The 26377-nt window shown below is 42.6% G+C and overlaps 1 protein-coding gene across 4 annotated transcripts; it reads right to left on the reverse strand.

Moving 5' to 3' along the window:
• Positions 1-91: 91 nt before the first annotated feature.
• On the reverse strand, positions 92-25804 carry hsf2 (heat shock transcription factor 2). Of its 4 annotated transcripts, none has more exons than XM_055015696.1 (12): positions 25667-25804; positions 24628-24736; positions 22909-23036; positions 22558-22682; positions 15158-15233; positions 14617-14678; positions 14224-14290; positions 13681-13814; positions 9575-9979; positions 3217-3319; positions 2093-2159; positions 92-1283 (listed from the first exon to the last, which is right to left on the reverse strand). In XM_055015696.1, exons 1-12 carry the CDS (start codon positions 25694-25696, stop codon positions 976-978), a joined length of 1614 nt encoding a protein of 537 aa, XP_054871671.1. In that variant the 5' UTR covers positions 25697-25804; the 3' UTR covers positions 92-975. The 4 variants fall into 4 exon arrangements, with proteins under 4 accessions (XP_054871671.1, XP_023151096.1, XP_023151098.1 ...); XM_023295328.3 differs by lacking the exon at positions 25667-25804 and adding an exon at positions 25155-25340; XM_023295330.3 differs by lacking the exons at positions 3217-3319; positions 25667-25804 and adding an exon at positions 25155-25340 and having other exon boundaries at positions 1138-1283.
• Between the last annotated feature and the right edge of the window lie 573 nt (positions 25805-26377).

The raw sequence follows: 26377 nt of genomic DNA on the forward strand, positions 1-26377 counted from the left end.
TAAAGAAAATCTTCCATTCAGCTGCATCTGATGGTTTCATCAGATCATGAGACTGATTCTGGTATTTAATGAACCGTTAGAGAACCAGGAGTAAACGGACACAGTTTTATTGTTTCACTGCTGACAGGTTCTTTACAGGCTCCTGATTCTCTGGATCCACATTTACAGTCGACACTCAGGTGTTGTATAAACAGGATGTTCCATCGGGACACTGAAGGAATGTAGCTCTGTGGACAGACGTGGCAAAAGAAGTACAGAAACCAGAATAAATAGATTCTTATATTTACACAGTCTCTGGAGGAAATGGAGACCACGTGGAGCTGAGAGATGGACTCTGCTGTGCTTCATTTCCACAGTTTGTGTCTTTCACGATATTTTTATATTTTATATTTTTCACTGAAACCTTCAGGATTGAAACTGTTGGACTGAAAATGAAGAAGTTCAGTTCTACAGCAGAATGAAGCGTCTCTAATATGACTAATCAATCTGAGGCTGAGTGTTATATTTAAAATCTACAGCTCCCATCATGCTTTGGGTGACCACAGATGATCAGCTGGAGTCTGTACAGAAACATGTATGTAAAGACGTGTAGCGTGTTTCTCTAATCATCGGGTACAGACCTGAGTTTTCTACCTGTCAGATTGTTTTAATGTTTTACTGCAGAAACCTTCAGACGTCTGGAAGCAGCATAGCAGCTCTGATTATTCAGAAAATGTTCCATTTTAACGTTCTCAGCTGGAACTCCTCCTCCTTCACTGCTGCACCTGTCCTTAGCTCCGCCCACAGCCACTGATTGGTTAAACTAATAAAGTTTTCCAGCTACAGCAGGTGAAGTGCAGCAGAAAGGTCTGAGTATTTATTTATTCAGCTTCATCAAACAGACTTCATTTCTGTGACTCAGTGCCTAAAACAGAAAAGCTCCTTCCAGTCCTGCTCCACCAGACACCTGGCTGCAGGTGAGCTCCTGCTGAACCGTCACACGGTTCTGGACAGCTGGCAGAACTCGGCGTCAGCCGGACTCAGATCACACAGGTAGAACAGCGTCTCCTCACTGGCCTCAGCCTCCGTCAGAGGCTCCAGGCGGATCAGGGAGCTGCGAGGAGGCTGCTTGGCCTCCAGGCCGACGTCCAGCAGCTCCGAGGGTGGCTCGGCCTCCACGGGGGGAGTGGAGGGATGGAGGTGGGAGCTGGAGGAGCTGCTGCCCAGGTCCAGCTCTGCAGGAGGGGTGCAGCCGTCCAGGAAGGCCAGCAGGGGGCAGGAGGTGTACTGGATCAGCTGCTTATCTAACACAGAAGAACAACATGAGCCAACCTGAAGGTTCCCAGGAACCATCCTGGAGATATCTATGATTCAGCTTCAGGAAGCAGCATCTCAGATGTTACCATGGAGATACATCCTGACTCATTCTGTATTCGTATGTTTAATATTTCTGCTCTGATAGCTTATGACTGCTGTGAGATTAAACAGTGTTGATGGTAGATCACAGCAGCTGAGAGTTTCACTGGCATCCCAGAACCACTCTGGGAGTACATATTCCTGAATCTAGAACTACAGAACCACTCTAAGGGGTAAATATTCCTGAATCTAGAACTACAGAACCACTCTAAGGGGTAAATATTCCTGAATCTAGAACTACAGAACCACTCTAAGGGGTAAATATTCCTGAATCTAGAACTACAGAACCACTCTGGGGGTAAATATTCCTGAATCTAGAATGACAGAACCACTCTGAGTGGTAAATATTCCTGAATCTAGAACTAGAGAACCACTCTATGGGGTAAATATTCCTGAATCTAGAACTACAGAACCACTCTGAGGGTAAATATTCCTGAATCTAGAACTACAGAACCACTCTGAGGGGTAAATATTCCTGAATCTAGAACTACAGAACCACTCTGAGGGGTAAATATTCCTGAATCTAGAACTACAGAACCACTCTAAGGGGTAAATATTCCTGCCTCATCTGTAACGACCAGACTACAGAAACCTGAAGGAAAACCATAACATTAACAGTAATAATAAATTTAGTAAGAGCTGGAGGCTGGTTTGTTCAGAGTCTATTCTGACTCACCTGTGTCGTCAGCAGACTCACCTGTGTTGTCGTCATCCGTCCTGATTCGGTTTTGCTGGCTCGGGTTCTCTTTGGAAGACACGTTCTCCTGAAACAGATGGGTTTCAAACCAAACGTTCAGAGGTTGGAGCTCCACATGGCTTCAGGCAGAAGAACAGGATTCTTCCAGCAGACTGACTCACTGGTCTTTTATACAACGAAGATTGTGGATCACTGGTTTATTCACGTTCTCAAACCGCCCAGGTAAAGGTCTGAATCCTACAGAGAATCTGAAGAGTCCAGAGCTCAGCTGTTTAATTTGATTTGTTCAGAAACTGACCTCCTGTCTAACTTCATCATTTAAATTACATTATTTAATCTGAATATTAAGGATTAAATCTAGAATTTTATCTAGAATTTTATCTGACAGTAACACATAGTAAAGCTGAGAGTATTAATTATTAAATATTATTAACTATAAACTATTAACTCCGGGTTCTTCACATGACGGCTGGACGGTTCTTCGGCAGCAGAACTTTATTTCATTCAGATCAACATAAACCCAGAAAGACGTCTGAGGAGTTCTAGGATTTAATCTGCAGCACAATGACTGATATTACTGATCCTCCTATGAACTATCAGACCAACGATGGATGGATGGATAGATGGAAAAATGAATGGATTATGGATGGATGGATGGATAAATGAATGGATGATGGATGGACGGATGAATAGATGATGGATGGTGGATGAATGGAGGATGGATGATGAATGGATGATGGATGGATGGATGGATGAATAAGTGAATGGAGGATGGATGGATGATGAATGGATGGATGGCGGATGGATGGATGATGAATGGATGGATGATGAATGGATGGATGATGAATGGAGGAACAATGAATGGATGGATGGTGGATGGATGATGGATAGATGAATGGATGGATGAATGGATGAGGACCAGCCACATCCTCTGCTGGTGAACCTCCTGTTGTGTCTCTACTGTCAAACACAAACTGTTTCTGAGCTTCAACCCTTATTGGGACGAAAACTCTGCTGTTCTGAGGAACGTTTTTCATGTTCCACATTAAACTGTTAGAAAACTCTGCTGTGAAGCTGCTGAGACCAATTGTGTTCATTTCTGCTCTGGTGTTTGAGTGTTTTACCTCCAGAGCTTCAAAATCTATGCCGAACTGTTTCCCGTACAGCATGGCCTGGAAGTCCTCCAGACTGCAGTCGATGCTGTCCAGGTAGTCCATGAGCTCCACCCTGACAACACAGGGACAAGCAGGACTTATCCACCAGAGCCAGGCCTATGTTAGATTTAGAATAAAGTGTAGAATCACAGTAAATATAGACAGGCGAGTCCCAGGTGCAGAGATTCTAACCATGGCTTCAGTTACTGAGCAGCATTCACACATTACTGAGGATTTAACACAAAGAACCTGGAACATGGAAACACTACTGAACATTTAACCCTCTGGGCTCTATGGTGGCCATTTGTGTCCACTTCGCTTACTTTTTTTTGACCATTTCAGCTGTGTTAATGCATATGGAATGAAATTTCCCTAGGGTCTAGATTCTTTTCAGATCTTTTAATTTTCAACTTCATTTCCTTAAATATATCAAAAATATACTGTATACATAGAATTGTACCACTTGGTTCCATCGTGGCGACTTTTGGTCAATTGAAACCCATGTAAACTACATTTTTTAATTCATTATTATTCACAGTACTGAATCATACAAGTTAGGTAAAATTGATTTAATTCCTAACACTTCAAAATTGTAGTTTTTAATGTTTTCTACCAGATTGTGTCATTTGTCTATTTTTGGCCAAAGAAACAATTTCATGTACTATTCTTAGTTTCCAATAGGGGCGTATGATGGCTTACTGCCCTCCAATGGAGTAAATGAATGACACAATTTTAACATATAGGTGTGATCTTAAGGATGTCAAATAATGAAAATTGTGTCTGTGCATGAAATTGCAGCACAAAAATGTATTTGAAAGAGAGAGAAATAAGTTGTTGCATCTTAGATCCAGCTTGCAGTGAATTTCTGCTGATGCAGGCTGGTGAGCGTTGAGTCCCAGACAAACTGGACTTAGATGCACATGTTGAAAGCACCTGTAGCTTTGTTGTTGTCATAAAAAAAATCCCGCACACAACTACACAACAGCCCTTACACACTCAAATATCTACTTTCCAAAAAAAAATAAAAAATCACAGGTCACTTTGCAGAGATCAAAGATCTGCAGGGCAAACAAAAACAACCTACGACACAGATGTGTCCTGGACTTTATGCAGGGGCAGTCAATACTAATGCTGGACGAGCCTAACAGCTCCCACATCATTTCTTCTCTGGCAAGATGGCAACAAGGTCATATTCACTGCTTCAAGAATGTGACTCTTTGAAGTGATCAGAGAGCGAAGATGGGGAGAAATCCTCTGCACTTGAAGAGACACTGTCCACGATGAGGACATATCCTGAAGATGAGGACACATCCTGTCCTGAAGATGAGGACACATCCTCTCCTGAAGATGAGGACATATCCTGAAGATGAGGACACATCCTGTCCTGAAGATGAGGACACATCCTGTCCTGAAGATGAGGACACATCCTCTCCTGAAGATGAGGACACATCCTCTCCTGAAGATGGGGACACATCCTGTCCTGAAGATGAGGACACATCCTGTCCTGAAGATGAAGGGACATCATCTCCTGAAGATGAAGGGACATCATCTCCTGAAGATGAGGACACATCCTATCCTGAAGATGAAGGGACATCCTCTCCTGAAGATGAGGACACATCCTGTCCTGAAGATGAGGACACATCCTGTCCTGAAGATGAAGGGACATCATCTCCTGAAGATGAGGACACATCCTATCCTGAAGATGAGGACACATCCTCTCCTGAAGATGAGGACACATCATCTCCTGAAGATGAGGACACATCCTATCCTGAAGATGAGGACACATCCTCTCCTGAAGATGAGGACACATCCTATCCTGAAGATGAGGACACATCCTATCCTGAAGATGAGGACACATCCTCTCCTGAAGATGAGGACACATCCTGTCCTGAAGATGAAGGGACATCATCTCCTGAAGATGAGGACACATCCTATCCTGAAGATGAGGACACATCCTATCCTGAAGATGAGGACACATCCTCTCCTGAAGATGAGGACACATCCTCTCCTGAAGATGAGGACACATCCTCTCCTGAAGATGAGGACACATCCTATCCTGAAGATGAGGACACATCCTATCCTGAAGATGAGGACACATCCTCTCCTGAAGATGAAGGGACATCATCTCCTGAAGATGAGGACACATCCTATCCTGAAGATGAGGACACATCCTATCCTGAAGATGAGGACACATCCTCTCCTGAAGATGAGGACATATTATCTCCTGAAGATGCGGACACATCCTCTCCTGAAGATGAAGGGACATCATCTCCTGAAGATGAGGACACATCCTGTCCTGAAGATGAGGACACATCCTCTCCTGAAGATGAAGGGACATCATCTCCTGAAGATGAAGGGACATCATCTCCTGAAGATGAAGGGACATCATCTCCTGAAGATGAGGACACATCCTTTCCTGAAGATGAGGACACATCCTCTCCTGAAGATGAGGACACATCCTCTCCTGAAGATGAGGACACATCATCTCCTGAAGATGAGGACACATCCTCTCCTGAAGATGAGGACACATCCTATCCTGAAGATGAGGACACATCATCTCCTGAAGATGAGGACACATCCTCTCCTGAAGGTGAGGACACATCCTGTACTGTGTGTGTGAATGAGCAGCTTGTTGCATTCAAAGGTCATTGTGGATTTCACCAATATATGGCCAACAAGTGTTGGGAGGTCACTTACAAGAACAGTGTTAAAATATGGGTCACCTGTGATGTGGCAACCTCATATGCCTGGAGGATGCAGATTTACAAGGGAAAACCCCACAGTAGTTCCCAGGAAGTTACCAGGGAATGAAGGTCACGTTCCAACTGACACAGGGGCTCCAAGGACACACTGTCATTTCTTACAACTTCTCCACTTCCTTTGCCTTGGCAGAGGAACTCCTCTGAAGAAAACTGGCTCTGATTGGCACAATCAGGAGAAACAAACCAGAGCTACCTCCCCAGCTCCTCTAGCTGTGGCAGAGTTAGATTCTGTCATCTATCTTCGCTTCACCAAAACTACCACGGTGGGGTTCTAAATGCCCAAACAAGGGAAGAATGTGCTTCTTTTCAGCACAAAGCACAGGGAACCATCAGTCAGCAACGGGGAAAAGAGGAAGCCTGCAGCAATCCTGGACTACAGTAGGTGCAAAGGCGGTGTGGATAAACTAGACAAGGTTGTTAGAACCTACAGTTGTCGGAAAGGAAAACCAGCCACTGGCTGTCTTCTAAAAACTCCTGAATATCTGGGTATACAATACATTTGTCCTGTGGAAATCCGTCCATCCTGAGTAGTTGCCTAAAACCTACCAAAGGAGAGTGTTCCTGGAAGAGCTGGGGCACATGCTGGTGACCCCAGAAGCTGTAAGAAGGCCTTGTCCCCCATGCTCAAAAGCCACTGCTACAACTGTTGCTGGGATACAGCAGTCTGAATCAGTGTGACCCACAGACCACCAACAAAATCAGGAGAAGGTGTGAACTGTGCACCTTCAGGAGAAGAGCAGCATCCACTCCATCTAATCTGTGGAAAGTGTGTCTGCAAAGATCACTCTACTGTGGTTTGTACATCCTGCTGCCCTTCAGCAAACACACACACACACACACACACACACACACACACACACACACACACACACACACACACACACACACACACACACACACACACACACACACACACACACACACACACACACACACACACACACACACTCTCTGTCACTGAAACACACTATTTCACATTCACACACTCTCACTGAAATACACTATTTAATGTTCACATACACGCTGCGTTTGTTCTCTTGTTTTCTATCAAAGTACATGTTGTTCAAAGTAAACAACTGCTGCTTTATTTCTCAAATCAAATTTAAAGGGTTAAAAGTTTTGAAACTGAATGAAATTTTGGATTTCATGGTCAGGACTAATTCTAATTTTAAAAACTTAACTATTGAAAGTAGAAAATAATAATAATGTGTGGTATTTTTTACAGCATTTTGTAAAAACAGCAGGTGGCCACTTTTGGCCACGACCATGCTGAGTGGGAGTTTTTCTAAAATTATAATTAAATAAAAATTATTGATACTGCTAATTATTGACAAACATTTAGCTTCTATTATGATTAGAAAATGAATCAGGCAGCATGTATTATTTTTATTAAAAAAGTGATTTTGTTCTTTTCTCCCTTTATAAATCATTAGCATTATGTTATCTAACAGGCATTTAAAGGGTTAAAATTCTGAATTTGAATGAAATTTTGGTTTTCATGGACAGAACTGATGGAAATTTTAAAAATCAAGTTGGTGAAAGTGGAAAAATATTTTAATATATATTAATTTTAAAGCATTTTGAGACTGCAAACAGGGGGTGGCCATTTTTGGCCACGAACACGCTGAGAGGGAGTTTTATCTAATTTGCTCTCTCTGCTCAAAAATAATAATGCATCATAAACAGAGTTGCTGTTAATCAGTTACATATCTCAGACTGTGCTATTAATGAAACAAGAAAAATCAGTAGCACTGGGAATATAGATAATGGTCATTTCTGAGGTTGTTTTTCAACAAGCGCATTGTACAAGCAAACTGGCATTTGAAGGGTTAAAAAATTTAAAAGGAATGAATATTTTATATGTATGATACGAACTGATGTTAGTTAAAAACTTTATGCAGTAAAAGTAGCAAAAAACATAAAAAATCAGAAACATTACAGACTCAGTTTGTTGGTGGCCAAAAATGGCCACGAACAAACTGAACTGACGTTGTTTTTGAACAAAGCTCGAGGGTTAACACACAAAGACGTGTTAAACCTGGTTTGAACTGGTTTAAACTGAATGTGGGTGTTTAAAGATAATCATTGATATTAATGTCAGAAAAAGTCACATGAAGTGTATTTCTAAAACAGTCAAGAGACTCTTCTACCCACAACGATGCTTTAAAGCAGTGGTTCCCAACCTGTTTGGCTTGGAACGCCCCCTATAAGCTGCACCCCAGCGCGCCCCCCGCTCCCAAACCACCCCATAAGTACACTACAAAACATAAGAGGGAAGATATTGAACTGTATCACTAATAGAAAATTCGCTAAAATTATTTTAAAAAATTATATTTTATATCAAACCAAGAGTTGTACTATGACGAGGAGGAGAGAGTTTATGGCTGCAGTAAATTTGGTGACACTACAATGCATAAGAGTTATTGATTTTTTTTTTTTACTATAAAAACAATCCTTAAAATTATGAAAAAAAAATTAATATCAAACCAAGAGTTGTAGTATGAGCAGCAGGAGTCAGTTGCTGGCTGCAGTAAATTTGTTGAATATTTGTCTCTCTTCGCTGTTTGCAGCGGTTTTGCATTTTGCAGATGGTCCCTGTTCACTCGTCACACAGCCAGCTGCTCATAGACACCAATGTTATTTCTGCAGCTACTTTTGATTAAACTGGGCTTGTAGCACATTGTCTACCTTACAACGATGGACAAGAGGCATCGTTTATGTTTAGACAACGTATATTTAATGAGTTATTGATGCCGGAAGTCCGAATTTGTGAATATCTTTCCGACTTTACCTAACTGTGTTTTATTTCCTGACGTCTCCGTAATTCGCTGGTTTCATGCTGTCATTTACGAGCATTTCACTACAAATAACATAATTCTGTCTTGTCCTTTAATAAAACCAAATTTAAGGTAACTCTCGAGGTATAGCCGGAGTTTTTAGGTACTGATGAATCTTCACCCGTTTTGCGTTTTTCAGACATCGTTCCCATCAGTAATTTTCTATCTGCACACAAACTAATGAATCTGGATGAACTAGAGCCAACCTGAAGAAAGTGTGGAGAGAAGTTGAAAGGTCAAGGAGGTGTGGCCATCGAAGTAGCAAAGGATTTTTGAAAAAGACCAAATAAATGTGTTTTTAAAATGTTTTATAGGTAGACTTGTGATGACACAGTGAGTCTGTTACTCTGATTTTATCCAGAATGTAAAAATCTGTTTTTTATAACATCACAGCCTCAGAGCAGACAAAGCTTCGCCCCCCCTCAGATCTCTGGCGCCCCCCCTGGGGGGGCGTGGACCCCAGGTTGGGAACCACTGCTTTAAAGTGTAAACTGGTTTATTTCTGCTGTACATTTTAACTGTGGCCAAAGAAAATTCACTGCTGGACCTTAGAGGAAATATCTGAGGAACTGCAAGAGTTCTAGAAGCTCAGTGTGGGTGGAGTCTCAAAGGGTTTAACCAATGAGATATTAGAGGGTGGAGCACTTACGGAATAGAACCAATCAGGTCATGCAAACATTAGACCTCCTTCTCAGCTGGTAACTCTAATGGATTCATTGTGGTCCTTACTTTCCCAGCAGGTTGATGTTCTGAGAGATGGCTCCGTTCTCATTCAGGATGGAGTCCATCATCTTCACCGGGTCCTCCAGACTCAGGCCAGACGCTTTGTTCAGCTGCAGGGCACTGCTGGTCGGTTTGCTGCTGTTCAATGAGCTGCTGGTCGGTTTGCTGCCGTTCAATGAGCTGCTAGTTGGTTTGCTGCCGTCCAATGAGCTGCTAGTTGGTTTGCTGTCGTCCAATGAGCTGCTAGTTGGTTTGCTGTCGTCCAATGAGCTGCTAGTTGGTTTGCTGCCGTCCAATGAGCTGCTCCGCTGCCCATCGTCGGTCGGTTTGTTGTTGTCGCTGGTGATCACCTCTGTCTCAGTCGGCAGAACGCCACAACTGTCCACCTCCACCTCCACAATCTCCACATCTCTGAGACACAAGTCAGCCACAACTAGTTAGTTTAGATAGTTAGCTACTTAGCTAGTTTACATAGTTAGCTAGTCTAGATAGTTAGCTAGTTAGATAGTATAGATAGTTCGCTAGTTTAGATAGTTTAGTTAGCTAGTTCAGATAGTTTAGATATTTAGCTAGTTTAGATAGTTTAGATAGCTAGTTTACATAGTTAGCTAGTTTAGATAGGTAGCTAGTCTAGCTAGTTAGCTAGTTTAGATAGGCAGCTAGTTTAGACAGATAGCTAATTTAGATAGCTAGTTTAAATAGTTCACTAGTTTAGATAGCTAGTTTAAATAGTTCACTAGTTTAGATAGTTAGCTAGTTTAGATAGTTTACATACTAAACTAGTTTAGATAATTCACTTGTTTAGATAGTTTAGATAGTTAGCTAGTTTAGATAGTTAGCTAGTTTAGCTAGTTTAGATAGTTCCCTTGTTTAGATAGTTTAGATGGTTAGCTAGTTTAGATAGTTAGCTAGTTTAGATACTTAGCTAGTTTAGCTAGTTTGCTAGTTTAGATAGTTAGTTTAGATAGTTAGCTAGTTTAGATAGTTAGATAGTTTAGATATATAGTTTAGATATCTAACTAGTTTAGATAGTTAGCTCACAAGCTGCTAGAAGTTCTTAAAACTCCTTTAAAGGTGCAGTTTAACTATCTGGAGAGACATCTCAATATGGTTAGAGGGCTAAAGCTGGGTTATACTTTCCACACGAACGAGCCGCACGGAAATCCGCGCGAGAGAACGTATGTGCATTTATACTCCGTGCGGCATCTGCTCCCAAACTGCAGAGGGCAGTGTATCGCAAACACACATCTACCTGGTCTACTCTGGTACTAAACTACAGCAGAAGTTTGCCATTGTTTACACCACGTACAGCATGGCATTTTACCGAATAAAAGCATTTCAGAAGTTAGTTTTCATTTCACACTATGAATTGTTCATAACCCAGTTGTCACGGTGAACTCTGTATGATGAATCGTATCAGTTCCCATATTTCTGGACTTCAGCTACGAGTAGGTCCTGGCCCTCTGCCATGTTTTTCCACGCGGCTACGTCTACGTAGTTAGAAAAATGTGGAGGTGCACGAGGGGGCGTGGCTGCTAAAATGTAATTTTTCCACACGGAGCCGCACGGACCTCGCAGGCGCAGAAAGCATAAAACAGGCTTTATGGGTAGAGGATTATGGGTAAAGGGTTATGGTTGTGGGTAGAGTGTTATGGATAGAGGGTTATGGTTGTGGGTAGAGGGTTATGGGTAGAGGATTATGGCTAGAGGGTTATGGTTGTGGGTTGAGGGTTATGGATAGAGTGTTATGGATAGAGTGTTATGGGTAGAGGGTTATGGTTGTGGGTAGAGGGTTATGGGTAGAGGGTTATGGTTGTGGGTAGAGGATTATGGATAGAGGGTTATGGGTAGAGGGTTGTGGGTAGAGGGTTATGGGTAGAGGGTTATGGGTAGAGAGTTATGGTTGTGGGTAGAGGATTATGGACAGAGGGTTATGGATAGAGCGTTGTGGGAAGAGGGTTATGGTTGTGGGTAGAGGGTTATGGATATAGGGTTGTGGATAGAGGATTATGTGTAGAGTGTTATGGTTGTGGGTAGAGGATTATGAATAGAGGATTATAGGTAGAGGGTTGTGGGTAGAGGGTTATGGATAGAGCACTGTGGGAAGAGGATTATGGGTGTGGGTAGAGGGTTTAGATATAGGGTTTTGGATAGAGGGTTAGGGGTTAGGAGTTAGAGGGTTATGGTTGTGGGTAGAGGATTATGGCTAGAGGGTTATGGTTGTGGGTAGAGGGTTATGGATAGAGGGTTACGGATAGAGGGTTGTGGGTAGATGGCTATGGGTAGAGGGCTATGGTTGTGGGCAGAGGGTTATGGGTAGAGGTGTTTGGATAGAGGGTTATGGTTGTGGGTTATGGATAGGGCTGCAACAACGAATCGATAAAATCGATAATAATCGATTATTAAAAGCGTTGGCAACGAATTTCATTATTGATTCGTTGTGTCGCGCGATTCGTGCGTCACTCGCCATGTCGCGGAGCCGTCAACTTCACCTGCAGAGCTTTGTCAATGCTGGCTGACGGAAATAAAGTTTTTTTGTTTTTTAAAATAATTCCACCTCTAGAGCGAGTTGAACAGAACGAGGTGGCGGCAAAGCGAAAGTAAATTCAGAGTAATTTCAACCGAACGTGACCGACACGGAGAAAACAGTCGGACCGAAATCCTCAGAAGTGTGGCAGCATTTCACGCTTCACAAAACAACAAACATGCGTAGCATGCAAGCTTTACAAAAGTGATATGATGTACGGGAGCACCACGGTAATGATGCAGCACCTGAAACGGAAACACGTTGGAGTCGCCGATGACAGCTCAACAGCAGGTAAGTCACTACAGTATCCTACGTTTGTTCCGTTTTACAGTGAGGAAACGTAACGTTAGTCTCTCTGGTAGCTCTCCTGATGCTAGTGTTTGTTAGCTGATTAATGACAGTGATAGGGCACGTGTGTGTGTGTGTGTGTGTGTGTGTGTGTGTGTGTGTGTGTGTGTGTGTGTGTGTGTGTGTGTGTGTGTGTGTGTGTGTGTGTGTGTGTGTGTGTGTGTGTACGTGCGCGTGTGAAACTTTTTATTTCACTTTAATCAGCTTAAGCAGGGTTTGAATATGCTTTATAAATAAACGTAACTTGCCCACAATGGTGATAATAATTTAAAGATTAAGCCTCAAGTTTTAATTTTCTCACAAAGTCTGAGTGAAGACACTGGTCTGTGTTGGAGTGAGGCAGGATGAACTGCATTTAGACCGGGGTTAAAGTAACTTATTTAGTATGTAGTATTTTTTATGGTGCTTGTCCTATCTATCTATCTATCTATCTATCTATCTATCTGTCTGTCTGTCTGTCTGTCTGTCTGTCTGTCTATCTATGTATCTATCTATATGTGTGTGTGCGTGTGTGCGTGTGTGTGTGTGTGTGTGTGTGTGCGTGCATACTTTGTGTTTTGCTCTTTGGACTACTTACTTGCCTTAACCTAATACTGCAAATAAAACAAGATAATTACTGAGTTGTTGTAAATTGTGCTATAATACATACTCAAACTATACTATCTTTCTCATTTCTTGAACAGCAAACAATGACAGGCTTCATGATGAGAAAGACATCATGTCAACCACAGCAAGCATCTGTCCTGACTGACAGCATCCTCAACATGATGCTCACTGGCATGAGGCCTCTGTCGATGGTTGAAGACGAAGGCTTCGCTTCAATTATCTTATTTGCTCTGTCAGTCCAAATCTTCTCTTTCAGAGGAAGTGGAAATTAATGTGTTGTTTTTTTATCCGATTCATCGATTAATCGAAAAAATAATCGGCCGACTAATCGATTATTAAAATAATCGTTAGTTGCAGCCCTAGTTATGGATATAGGGTTATGGTTGTGGGTAGAGGGTTATGGATAGAGGGTTATGGTTGTGGGTAGAGGGTTATGGATATAGGGTTATGGTTGTGGGTAGAGGGTTATGGATATAGGGTTATGGTTGTGGGTAGAGGGTTATGGATAGAGGGTTATGGTTGTGGGTAGAGGGTTATGGATAGAGGGTTATGGTTGTGGGTAGAGGGTTATGAATAGAGGGTTATGGGTATTGTCAGAGAGTTATGGATGGTATTATGGTTAAAGCACTACCCCTGTTCGAAGGCTCTGGGCAACTCCTCGGTAATCTCCGCTGTCACCTCGGCTTCGTTCTCGGTCAGGTCGCAGATGATGATGTCTTCTGACACCTCTGAGTTCTTCACTCCGTTCAGACTGTTTACTGTCGACTGAAACACACAGTTAGGACTAAACACCACTACTAAAAATACACCACTACCTCTGGATACCAGCGTATCCATGCTGATCTAGTCCTGATAAACACATCACAGGGAAACTGTTGACTTTTCAGCATAATGGAAGATTAATAAAGATGGAAAACTGCTGACAATGTTTGTCTTTTAATAATTTAAATATAAACAGATGAGTCACATGGAAAAACCCAGTCAACCTCATATTTATCCATTAGAGTAGAACCAGAACAGAACCAGAGTAGAACCAGGGTTCCAGATGAGGTTCCAGTGAATAATGAAAAGGGAACCTTATTATTTAAAGCTCATTTCATTTTCCTATGACTGTAGCAACATTAGAGGTCTGAAGATGAGAATCTCTGTGACCGTAGGAGAACAACCGGCTGACCTGTTTGTCCTCGTAGATCTGATGGATGTATTTGGACTTTTTTCCGTTGCTGTTCATCAGAATCGGCCTGTCGACCAAACAGATACAAACATTCAAAATTCACACTTAAATCTGTGATAAGAGCTTTAAAAATAAAGATGCTTTTTATTTTCATTGGTTTAATGTAATAAATAATGACCTATCATTTATTCAGAAACATAATACCAGACAAAATGATGTAGAAAACCCTTTGCTGGAGCTTGACTGTTTACATGACTGTACTTTGTGAAATTAAGTTACATTAAATAGTAGAAAACTGATTTCTAATGAGAAAAACTGATTTCCTGCTGATGATTATCTGACATTTCCTCTGAAAGTGTTTCTGTAGAAGCTCACCAAACAGCATGAACTCACCTTTTACGCTTCAGATTCAGGATTCGGTTGTTCTGCACCAACGTGACGATAAACTGGATCAGCTGAAGAGAACCAACAGAAACCAGATCAGATAAGGACTGAAGGTTAAACCTGCAGGAAACATCACAGCAACCAGCTGATGGAGAGTTGAACCCTCTGAACCCCAAATCACACCAGCAGCTTCCAAACTATGTAGAAAACCATCATCAAAAACAGAGACAAGCATCAGATCTTCAACTTTCTGACCATCTTTGAAGGCATCATGGGAGATGTGTGGTTCCATCAGAAACATTTACCAGATCTCAGCTGAAACAATGAGATTTCTTCAAAATTGAAACTTTCTCCAAAAGTACATTTTATGCTCAAATCAGATCCAGTAGAACCAGAACCTTCCTCCTCCCGGTTCGGGTTCTCCAGGACCGACTCAGCTAATACCAGAACATGCAGAGTGTTTCAGGTTGAACTGCAGGCAGTGTTTCCTCACAGGACTGAGAGGAAAACCAATAAATAAACAGTGTGGTTGATTCTGAGATGAACTCACCTTCTTGATGAGCTGCTGCTGATGAGAATGTTTCTTTCTCAGGTCTGAGATTTCTCTCCACAGAGCTTCATTCTCCCTGAACAAGTTCACAAACAGGAAACAACAAACTCAGTTCAGCTGCTTCTTTATCGTCTGTTTCTGGGAACATGTAGTTTCTGACAAACTCCCCTCCATATCTAGATGAGTAACAGTTAATTTTACTACAATCATAGTCCTAAACCAGAACATCCTCACATCATCTGGTTCTTCATCTGCAGGAACTTTGTCAATAATCAGAGTTCTACCTTCATGCTGGGAATATTTCCAGAGTTCCAGGTCCTTGAAGTCCATAGAGGAGAACGTCCCCTGGAGAAAGTTCTAGAGTAGACCTACCCACAACTGTCCAGTTGTGGGTAGGTCTACTCTAGAACTTTCTCCAGGCGTCGGTAGGTCTACTCTAGAACTTTCTCCAGTTGTCGGTAGGGCTACTCTAGAACTTTCTCCAGTTGTCGGTAGGTCTACTCTAGAACTTTCTCCAGGGGACGTTCTCCTTTCCTGCTTCCAGTGTTTAAGCTTAGTGTTACTCAGAACATTCCAGGTCCTTGAAGTCCATAGAGGTGGGTCCAGATTTATCATTTTTTATGGACTTTTTCCATCATTTCTGAGCCTCAGAACTTCATCAGTCCAGCAGATAGAACAATAACATTAAGGAGGAGAAACACATCTAAGTTCTGGGAAAAACTGACACCAGATCAGTTTAAATCCATCCAGGAGTCTCAGGCCTTGTCCACACGTAGCAGGGTTTTTGTAAAACCGAATATCCTGCCCCCTCCGTCTAGAAAAAAACTTACGTACACACCACCTCCTTTTTAGAAAAAAACTTCATCCACACCTAACCGCATAAGTGCGTTTTTAAGCACATTCATAAGCATGTCGGACCTTTAGGTGGCAGTAGTTCCCCAAATCCGAGCAAGGTGGTGGAGAATAACCGTCCTTAACGTAGTCCTTTGCCTGTGTTGTTGAATGTGGAGCAGTATCTGGGCTTGTAAAAACAAGCAAGTAAAAAGCGCCCAAAACCTTGTGAGAGCATCCATGCTGTTACCGAATGTAAACACAGGTCGCATATGTGACGTAAAAACATATTTTGTCGCAGGCGGTGACGTTTCGAAACGCAAAACCCCGGTTACTGATATCCACATGCAGACGCATAAAACGGAGAATTCGCAAATCTTCACTTTGGTCGGAGTTTTTAAGAAGAATCGTTTTTGATGACGTAAATCTGCGTTTTCGTGTGGATGATAGGCCGAATCGTAGAAAAATATCTTCGTTTTGTGAGATACCCGGCTACGTGTGGACAAGGCCTCAGTCTGAACACTGAATCTTGTCTATTGGTGCTGATATGAGCATTAAAGTTCACCCAGAATGAGCTTTTAAAAGTTTTCTCTGGTGAATTATCAGAAACCAGAAACACATTCAGGAACCAATGATTGTTTCTAGGACTCTAAACTGTTCACACTACGAGACATCCTCATAATATTGGTGATCACAGTTGGTTCTAGACACTAGGATACATCCCATACTACTGATGATCACGCTGGGATACATCCCATAATAGCGGTGATCACAGCTGGCTGTAGTGCTATACAGAAACCAGACTGTGACAGTAACAGCCCTGATGAACAGCACCAGCTAGAAATGATCATTTAAACAGTTTAGAGAGTATCTGGACTCCAGCTGTTCGGATTTAATCTATAAATGGACTCCAGCTGTTCGGGTTTAATGTATAAACGAACTCCAGTTGTTAGGGTTTAATCCCAATTAATGATCCTGCTGACGTCTGACGTTACGGTGAGCGTATTGCGTCACTTCCTGTTGTGGAGCTGTGTTGTGTTCTGTGACTGTTGTAGCTTATCCACTCCATCTAATTTGATATTCATTAAATCTGTGTGTAGCGGTAATATTTCAGTCGTAACATACACTCGTTTTCTTCAAGCACCTTCTCAGTACTTAATTCTAAGTTAATCTGTTATCTCTGTCCGCTAGCCTAGCACTTAGCAGTTAGCATGGCTTCTCCCTCTTCCTCTCCTTCTCTTTCCTGCTCAGTGTGTCACGTTTAGTTACTCCTCTGCCTCCTTTAGTGATAACGATACCTGTAATAAATGCAGTCTCTTTGTAGCTTTGGAGGCGAGGCTCTCTGAATTGGAAGCGCGGCTCCGCACCATGGAAAACACCCCGCTAGCTGTTAGCCATGCCCCCTTAGCCGCTGCGGACCGCAATAGCATAGCTGCTAGTGTAGCTTCTGCTAGCCGTACCCTAGCAGCTCCCGAGCAGCCGGGAAGTCAGGGTAGCTGGGTGACAGTTCGTAGGAAACGTAGTCCTAAGCTCAAGCCCGCTGTCCCGGCACACCACAAACCACTTCACGTTTCTAATCGTTTTTCCCCACTCAATGACACACCCGCTGAGAAACCAACTCTGATCATTGGCAGCTCCAAAGTCAGAAACGTGAAGCTAGCGACACCAGCGAATTAGAAACTGCTGGCTAAAGATAATCGTAAATACAGGTCGTCTACGTGGTGTACTGCAAACCACGTTGGCTTTATAGACAATTGGAGCTCTTTCTGGGGAAAACCTGGTCTGATTAGGAGAGACGGCATCCATCCCACTTTGGCTGGTGCAGCTCTCATTTCTAGAAATATGGCTGATTTTATTAGAACTCCTAAAGCATGACAACCCAGAGTTCAGACCAGGATGCAGAGTTGTAGTCTTCCACACCTCTCTGCAGTTTCCTCTCAGCTGTCACCCTCCAGGAATTCAGTTAGCTTTATTGAGACTGTGTCTGTCCCCCGACCACCAAAATTCAATAAATTAAACAATTCAAATATAAACAAAAGACATAGTAACCATAAAAATCTAATAAAAATTAATACCACTATTTCAACTGAGCGAAGAAACAGGACAATTAAATGTTGTCTATTAAATATTAGATCTCTCTCGTCTAAATCTCTGTTAGTAAATTATTTGATAACTGATCACCAGATTGATTTGTTCTGTTTGACTGAAACCTGGTTGCAGCAGGAAGAATATGTTAGTCTAAATGAATCAACTCCTCCTAGTCATACTAACTGTCATGTTCCTCCAATCACAGGCCGAGGAGGAGGAGTTGCAGCAATTTACCTCTCTAGCTTAAAAATGAACCAGAGACCTAAACCTAGTTACAGTTCATTTGAAAATCTTACTCTCAGTATCTCTCATCCAGATTTAAAAGCTCAGAAACCAGTTTTATTTGTTGCTGTATATCGTCCTCCTGCTCCTAACTCTGAGTTTTTATCTCAATTCTCAGACTTTTTATCTGATTTAGTGCTCAGATAAAGTCATTATTGTGGATGACTTTAACATTCATGTTGACGTGGACAGTGACAGCCTTAAGACTGCTTTTAATTCAATATTATTGTTTTGACTTCAGCTCATCCATACTTTTAGTTTGTTTAATACAACCTTTGTTTACATTCGCTTTTGGAAAATAAATTATTGATTTCGTTGGAAAAATCTGTGGTGTGTGCTGCTTGAGGCCCCAACAGGATGACATTTTCATGTTACATTCAGTGACCCCTAGGCTGGGTGTAACACATGGAAGGGAAATATTATAGTTTTACCCCCACAGAAGTGGATTATATTGTTAATAATGCTGAAGCCTCACTGCGTACAACACTTGATAGTGTTGCACCTGTAAAAAAGAAAGTTCTATCTCAGAGAGGACCTGCTCCTTGGTAGAATTCCCAGCTGTGGACTTTAAAGCAGGCGTCCCGAAAGCTGGAAAGGAAGTGGTACTCCACTAATTTAGAGGAAGTTTATGTAGCTTGGAAAAATAGTCTAGTAATTTATAAAAAAAGCTCTTGGTAATGCCAGGACAACATATTATTCATCTTTAATAGAGGAAAACAAGAACAACCCCAGGTTTCTCTTCAGCACTGTAGCCAGGCTGACAAAGATTCAGAGCTCTGTTGAACCTTGTATTCCTTTAACTTTGAGCAGTAACGACTTCATGAGCTTCTTTACAAATAAAATTATTACGATTAGAGAAAAAATTAATCTGGCCCTTCCTACAAATTTCACAGATGTATCATTGAGTACAGATGCTTTAGAATTGCCTGTAAGACCAGATGGATATTTAGAATTTTTCACTCCCATGCATCTCTCTGAACTAATTTCAATAGTTTCTACATCCAAACCATCGACGTGTCATTTAGATCCTATCCCAACTAGACTGTTCAAGGAGGCTTTACCTTTAATTAATTCCTCAATGTTGGATCTGATTAATCTCTCTCTAGTAACAGGCTATGTACCACAGGCTTTTAAGGTTGCTGTAATCAAACCTTTACTTAAAAAGCCCACTCTAGATCCACATGTTTTAGCCAACTATAGACCAATTTCTAGCCTCCCATTTCTCTCTAAACTTCTGGAAAGAACAGTTGCAAATCAATGATGTGAACATTTACAAAGGAATAGCTTGTTTGAAGAGTTTCAGTCAGGCTTCAGAGTGCATCATAGCACAGAAACAGCTCTGGTGAAAGTTACTAATGACCTTCCCACAGCGTCAGATAATGGACTGGTCTCTATACTTATTTTGTTGGACCTTAGTGTGGCATTCAATACAATCGACCACAAACTTTTATTACAGGGACTAGAACATTGTATTGGCATTAAAGGGACAGCACGGGACTGGTTTAAATCCTATTTATCAGACAGGCTCCAGTTTGTGCATGTCAACAATGACTCTTGTGAGCATACTAGGGTTAATCATGGAGTTCCTCAGGGCTCTGTCTTAGGACCAATACTGTTCACATTATACATGCTTCCCTTAGGCAATATTATTAGGAAGCACTGTATTAATTTCCACTGTTACGCTGAGGACACTCACTTGTATTTATCTATGAAGCCAGATGAAACTAATCAGCTAGCTTGACTGCAAGATTGTCTTAAGGACATAAAGACCTGGATGACCTATAATTTCCTACTACTAAATTCAGACAAGACTGAAGTCATTGTATTTGGCCCCAAGCATCTTAGAAAATTGCTTTCAAAGCATATAGTTACTCTGGATGGCATTACATTGGCCTCCAGTACTACTGTGAGGAACCTCGGTGTTATCTTTGACCAGGACATATCCTTTAACTCACACATAAAACAAATCTGTAGGATTTCCTTTTTCCACCTGAGAAATATTGTAAAAATCAGGAACATCCTGTCTCAGAGTGATGCAGAAAAACTAGTCCATGCATTTGTTACTTATAGGCTTGACTACTGTAATTCCTTATTATCAGGTTGTCCCAATAGCTCTCTGAAACATCTACAGCTGATCCAAAACGCTGCAGCCAGAGTACTGACGGGAGTTAGCAAGAGAGATCATATTTCTCCTATACTGGTTTCTCTTCATTGGCTTCCTGTTAAATCTAGAATAGAATTCAAAATCCTTCTTCTGACACATAAAGCTCTTAACAACCAATCTCCATCATATCTTAAAGACCTGATAGTACCATGTTATCCTAGCAGAACTCTTCGCTCTCAGACTGCAGGCTTACTTGGAGAAGCGACCTGTAACTTCTCTCTAAAAGTAGAATGGGAGGCAGAGCCTTCAGTTATCAGCTCCTCTCCTGTGAAACCAGCTCCCAGTTTGGGTTCTGGAGGCGGACACCCTCTCTAATTTTAAGACCAGGCTTAAAACCTTCCTTTTTGACAAATCTTATAGTTAGGACTGACTGGGGGACCCTGAGGGGGCAGCTGGAGTCTTCCTCTTGGACGTCCCTTAGTTCTGCCCCTAGTTCTGCTGCTACAGGCCTAGGCTGCTGGAGGACCTCTCTGGATGCACTGAGTCCTTCTCTATCTACCATTATATTTTATATATATATATATATATATATATATATATATATATATATATATATATATATATATATATATATATATATATATATATATATATATATATATATATATATATACCATGTTTGCATTACACTCACTCTGTTTCTCCCTGTGTCCTTTCTCCAAGTGTCCCTGATCCCAGAGCTGGATGCTTCAGATCTGTGGTGGTTCTCCCACCAACTGGCCTAATCTCCATCTGTGGGATGCTGCTGCTGACCTTCCTCCAGCCCACTGCTTCCAGCTGCCCATTTCCATCAATCTACTCTGCATCACCCTCACTATACTTGATTTGCTCATCTACATATTTTTGAATTTACCACTAGCTATATATTTAGTATATTTAATGCCAGAGCTGTACACCATAGCAGTAAACTATAATCAGTTTCCATGTCAGTTGTACTTTGCATGTATCATCTGTCGTATCATGCATGTGTCAAACTATGTGTTTTATGGTGCTTGTGTCCCCCCACCTCTCTATCTCTATCCTTCTACCTCTACCTCTCTACCTCTACCTCTACACCTCTATCTCTACCTCTTCTGTCCCTCTCAACCCACCCGGTCAGCAGCAGATGGGTCCCCCCACATTAGAGCCGGGTTCTGCTTGAGGATTTTTTCCCTGATAAAAGGGTGTTTTCCTGCCACTGTCTCCTTAGGGCTGCTCTGGGGGTTCAGGCATATGGGTTCTGTAAAGCGTCTCGAGACAATTTGACTGTAATTGGCGCTATATAAATAAAATTGAATTGAATCTATAAATGGACTCCAGCTGTTCGGGTTTAATCTCTAAATGGACTCAGCAGAAGAACCTTAGTGAATCAGGAGCTGAAACTTTGTGAGAGTTTTGGGTTTAACATTGACTTCAGCAGCAGATACAGAATATTCTTCCTCCAGCAGGGGGTGCTCTATGGCTGCTAAAACCATCTGATCCTGGTTGTTCTCAAACAACACCAAAGTTCTGACTGAGCTATGATAACTGTCTAAATATTTCAACGTTAATACTGAGATTAGATCACAGCAGAACCATGGAAGCAGCAGATCCAGGCTTCATAGCTGCTAGACTCAGAACCAGTCTGGGGATGGAACCTTCTGATCAGCAGTAAAAGCCCTTTAAACATCTGCTCAGGTCCAGGACAGGAACCTCTATCTAACTCTATATCACTGTGTAGTTTATTCAGAAAGTAAAAACATCTGATATTCATCAGCCTCTATAAATGTGAACACTGTTTTTAGATGTTCTTCTGTTTAGATACCTGATCCTAATGAGCTCCTCAGACTGATGGACACAGTTAGTTGGTCACTAAGTCAGTGACTTGTCTGATATTTAGGATGTGGTGATGTCGACCATCTGAACAGATCTACAGGAGTCTGCAGGTAGAACTTTTTAAACTGGACAGGATGATCCTTCACTCTGTGGTTTTAGAGTTCTTACAGACTGGACGGTGTGAACGTTTCCATCCCGGTGCTGCTGCTGCTCATGTTTTCTTTCTGCCAGAACCACTCACCTCTTCAGTGTTGCCAGCCGGGCGTCAATGCTCTCCTGTTTGCTGTGGACGCTGTGAACGCTGGCCAGGATCTTGGTCAGGTCATCCTGTCGGATCTTGTTGTCTTCCGGCCGAGTGTTAGAAACCTGGAGCACACAATCTACAGTTAAACCCTGAGAGAATGCTGGAGACATGAAGGACAGTCCAACTGTTCAGAAACATCTGTTATATCAGCCCATGAGGAAGAACCAGAGAAGTTTCAAATGTCTGAAAACAGAACCAGTTTTATTTATTTCAACAGCTCTTCATCCAAGATGGATTAATGTTGACTCATTTCATCATCAGCTTCTCTGAACTTTAAACCAAACTGACCTTCCTCTTGATGTTCTCCAGCAGGTCATCCTGTCCATGTTTGAAGTAAGGATGCTGAAACTCCACTGGACCGTCTCTCTCCTGCTTCACGATGCCTGTATCGATGTGCATCACCTTACGAAACCCGTCTGCACACACATGACAACAAAGAACCTCTGAGGCCTTGTCCACACGTAGCCGGGTTTTTGTAAAACCGAATATCCTGCCCCCTCCGTCTAGAAAAAAACTTACGTACACACCACCTCGTTTTTAGAAAAAAACTTCCACACCTAACCGCATAAGTGTGTTTTTCAGCACATTCATAAGCATGCCAGACCTTTAGGTGGCAGTAGTTCCCCAAATCCTAGCAAGGTGGTGGAGAATAACCGTCCTTAACGTCGTCCTTCGCCTGTGTTGTTGAATGTGGAGCAGTATCTGGGCTTGTAAAAACAAGCAAGTAAAAAGCGCCTGTACAAGAAACATCACCCAAAACCTTGTGAGAGCATCCATGCTGTTACCGAATGTAAACACAGGTCGCATATGTGACGTAAGAACATAGTTTGTCGCAGGCGGTGACGTTTCGAAACACAAAACCCCAGTTACTGATGTCCACATGCAGACGCATAAAACGGAGAATTCGCAAATCTTCATTTTGGTCGGAGTTTTTAAAAAGAATCGTTTGTGATGACGTAAATCTGCGTTTTCGTGTGGATGATAGGCCGAATCATAGAAAAATATCTTCGTTTTGTGAGATACCCGGCTACGTGTGGACAAGGGCTCAGACTGCACGTATGTAAGGACAGAAACTGTCTGATGACCTGAACACGCAGAGGTCCAGGTAGACCAACCAGCTTCTGTTATGATGGATCAGTAGAATTTAATCTGTCAGAGGTCACATGGTTCCACTGAAACCTTTCGACTAACTCCTTCAGAGGAGTCATAGGAGTCTTGCTAGCCTCCCTCCCGTCTTTCTCGGCCAGTCTCTCAGTTTTTAGGACATTCTGCTCTAGTCAGATTGTTTTTTTAATAAACACTCATATGGTGATCCAGCGCTCTATATCCAGATTATTCTGTGTTTTTCTGTGTTCATGAGAACGGCAAGCAGCTGCATATTACTATTATATTATTATATCAGAGCCATGCAGACTTATTGTTGCATGAAGAGCTGCGTCGTCCATCCACTGATCTGAACACACTGAAGGTCCATTAATGTGGAGGAAAAGGAGCTCAGGACTGAGGGATTTGGGTTCTAAGAAACTCTCCTGTTGAACTAGTTGGACTCTCTGATGCTACAGACTACTGGGTCAGTATTCAACAGGAATCTGTCTAACTGCAGATGACTGATGGTTCAAACTGAAGTCTTCTCAGACAGGTGATCTGGAACACCTTCATCAGAGTGGGGATGCATTCAGGGAACCCCACAGTCCTACAGACTGTACCTGATGGTTCACCTGTCTGAACTAAAGGACACAGCTGCTGTCAGGTCCTGATGTGAACCTGGACTGAATGAAGAAGCTCTGCTGTGACTTTAGTTCTCTGTAAAGCTTCTGGACCAATGTTGGAGCAGAAATGAGTAAAAAGTGTTCAGATGTGTGTGTGTGTGTGTGTGTGTGTGTGTGTGTGTGTGTGTGTGTGTGTGTGTGTGTGTGTGTGTGTTAACAGCAGCCGTTCAGAGTATGTTAAACTTCAGATCTAATGAGATGATCAGAGAGAAGCTGTGGAGGAGCTGCTGAGTCTTACACATGTTCAGCTGCCGGATGAAACTCGCCATGTTGTTGTGCTTGAAGAACTTGGGGAGGATCTCCTTGGCAAAGCGCTGCTCGTCCAGAACCAAAAAGCTGGTTCCTTCCTGGAAAACACAAAATCACAGCATCAGTTACAGCAGAAACTCTCAGCTGATCTACGTTAACTTTCATCTTCACGGAAACTCAAAGAACCACAGGGAGTTGGTCTCAGATCTAAAGCTAGCTGGTCCTGGCCTGAAGAAGACCACATTTAGCTGAGCATGCTAAGGGCAGCTACACAATAAAGGAGAATCAGGCTAACAGCAGGTTATCAACATGGAAGCTAATCCAGCTACCTGTAACTTCACCTGGTTAGCTGTCTGTTTTTAGCCCACAATGCTAACCCTGCTGTTTGTTAGCCCAGATGCTAACCCTGCTGTTTGTTAGCCCAGATGCTAATCCCGCTGTTTGTTAGCCCAGATGCTAACCCTGCTATGGTAGGTGTAGGTTAGCCAGCTAGCTGTTTGTTAGCCCAGATGCTACCTGGCTCCAGCAGATGAACTCGTTGGTGTCTCCGTCCTCCACCAGCGTCCATAGCTTGGTGAGGAAGGCCGGGACGGTGCAGTTCTGCTTCATGTTCGGGTTAAAGCTCAGAAAGTCCCGCAGACTATATGCGCAGCTCTGGACTGAAAACCCGCTGCGTCGCTTTACTACTTCCGCCCACAGCACGGCAGCTGATTGGTTAGAAACCGCTTTACGTAACGCTCCTCACGTGGATCTCCACGCAGCGACTTTTCATCTATTTATTCAGTTTATCAAAGAAATTCTACAATATTCTAAAAACACAGCAGAAACAGTCTGTAATATTCCAATAACTTCTGTTTATTAACTTTACTTCCCGTCAGACTTTTCTGATCAGCTGATAAACGGGAGCTCTTCATGTCTCAGATCTGCTGCAGAAACATTCGTGATGTTCCTCAAACCCTCATCACTTCTGTCTACTGTGATCAGAACCTGACGTCCAGGTAAGAACCTACAGAACCAAGAACCCACACCTGCTGAGGGAATCCTCTTCTGTAGATCATCTGAGGACCTCCATCTGCTGCTACTGTGCCCTCTGGAATGTCCTCTGAAGGAACGTCCAGGAATGTTTAGTCTCAGTGGAAGTGGACCGCATCACCCCAGACCTGAGTGAGCCTTAAGGGGTTTTTAACACAAGCATCTACTCGGCGCAGTACAGCTCACCACTTCTGTACTGGACTTGGCTCGTCTCGGTTTAGTTGTTTTTCCATATAACCTCATCGTGGGTGGAGTCGTCATAGCATGGCAGGCCGAAAGTCCCTTAACGTCATTTGTGTGCGACGCAAACGCAACAGAACAATGGAGGACATCAAGGCGAAAGACAGAGGAGACACAGGAGAGTTTGGGAGGTGATACAGCGGTATCATGCCGAGGACGAGAGGATACCTTTTGGTTCCTGGTCACACCATCCAGCTCCCTCTGTATGTTCTGGTCCGCCACCAAAGATAGAAACGTCTCGATCGCAGTGTTGGACCATGGAACGGGCTTGGCTTCCATAACTCTAACAATAAAAACAAGTGGCTACAGGGCACAGAGTTTACTGCCTACCGTCGCTGTTGCCAGTTGTAAAAAGGCCGGGTTTGCTTTCCATGCAGGAGTCGCTCTCGTGTGTCGTCACTCCCTGTCCAATCAGTGGCCTGCACTCTAAACGTCACAGTATCGGCTCATCTCAGCTCGCTTGGAAC

The sequence above is a fragment of the Amphiprion ocellaris genome, chromosome 12 (genome assembly GCF_022539595.1).
Source record: "Amphiprion ocellaris isolate individual 3 ecotype Okinawa chromosome 12, ASM2253959v1, whole genome shotgun sequence".
Classification (NCBI taxonomy): domain Eukaryota; kingdom Metazoa; phylum Chordata; class Actinopteri; family Pomacentridae; genus Amphiprion; species Amphiprion ocellaris.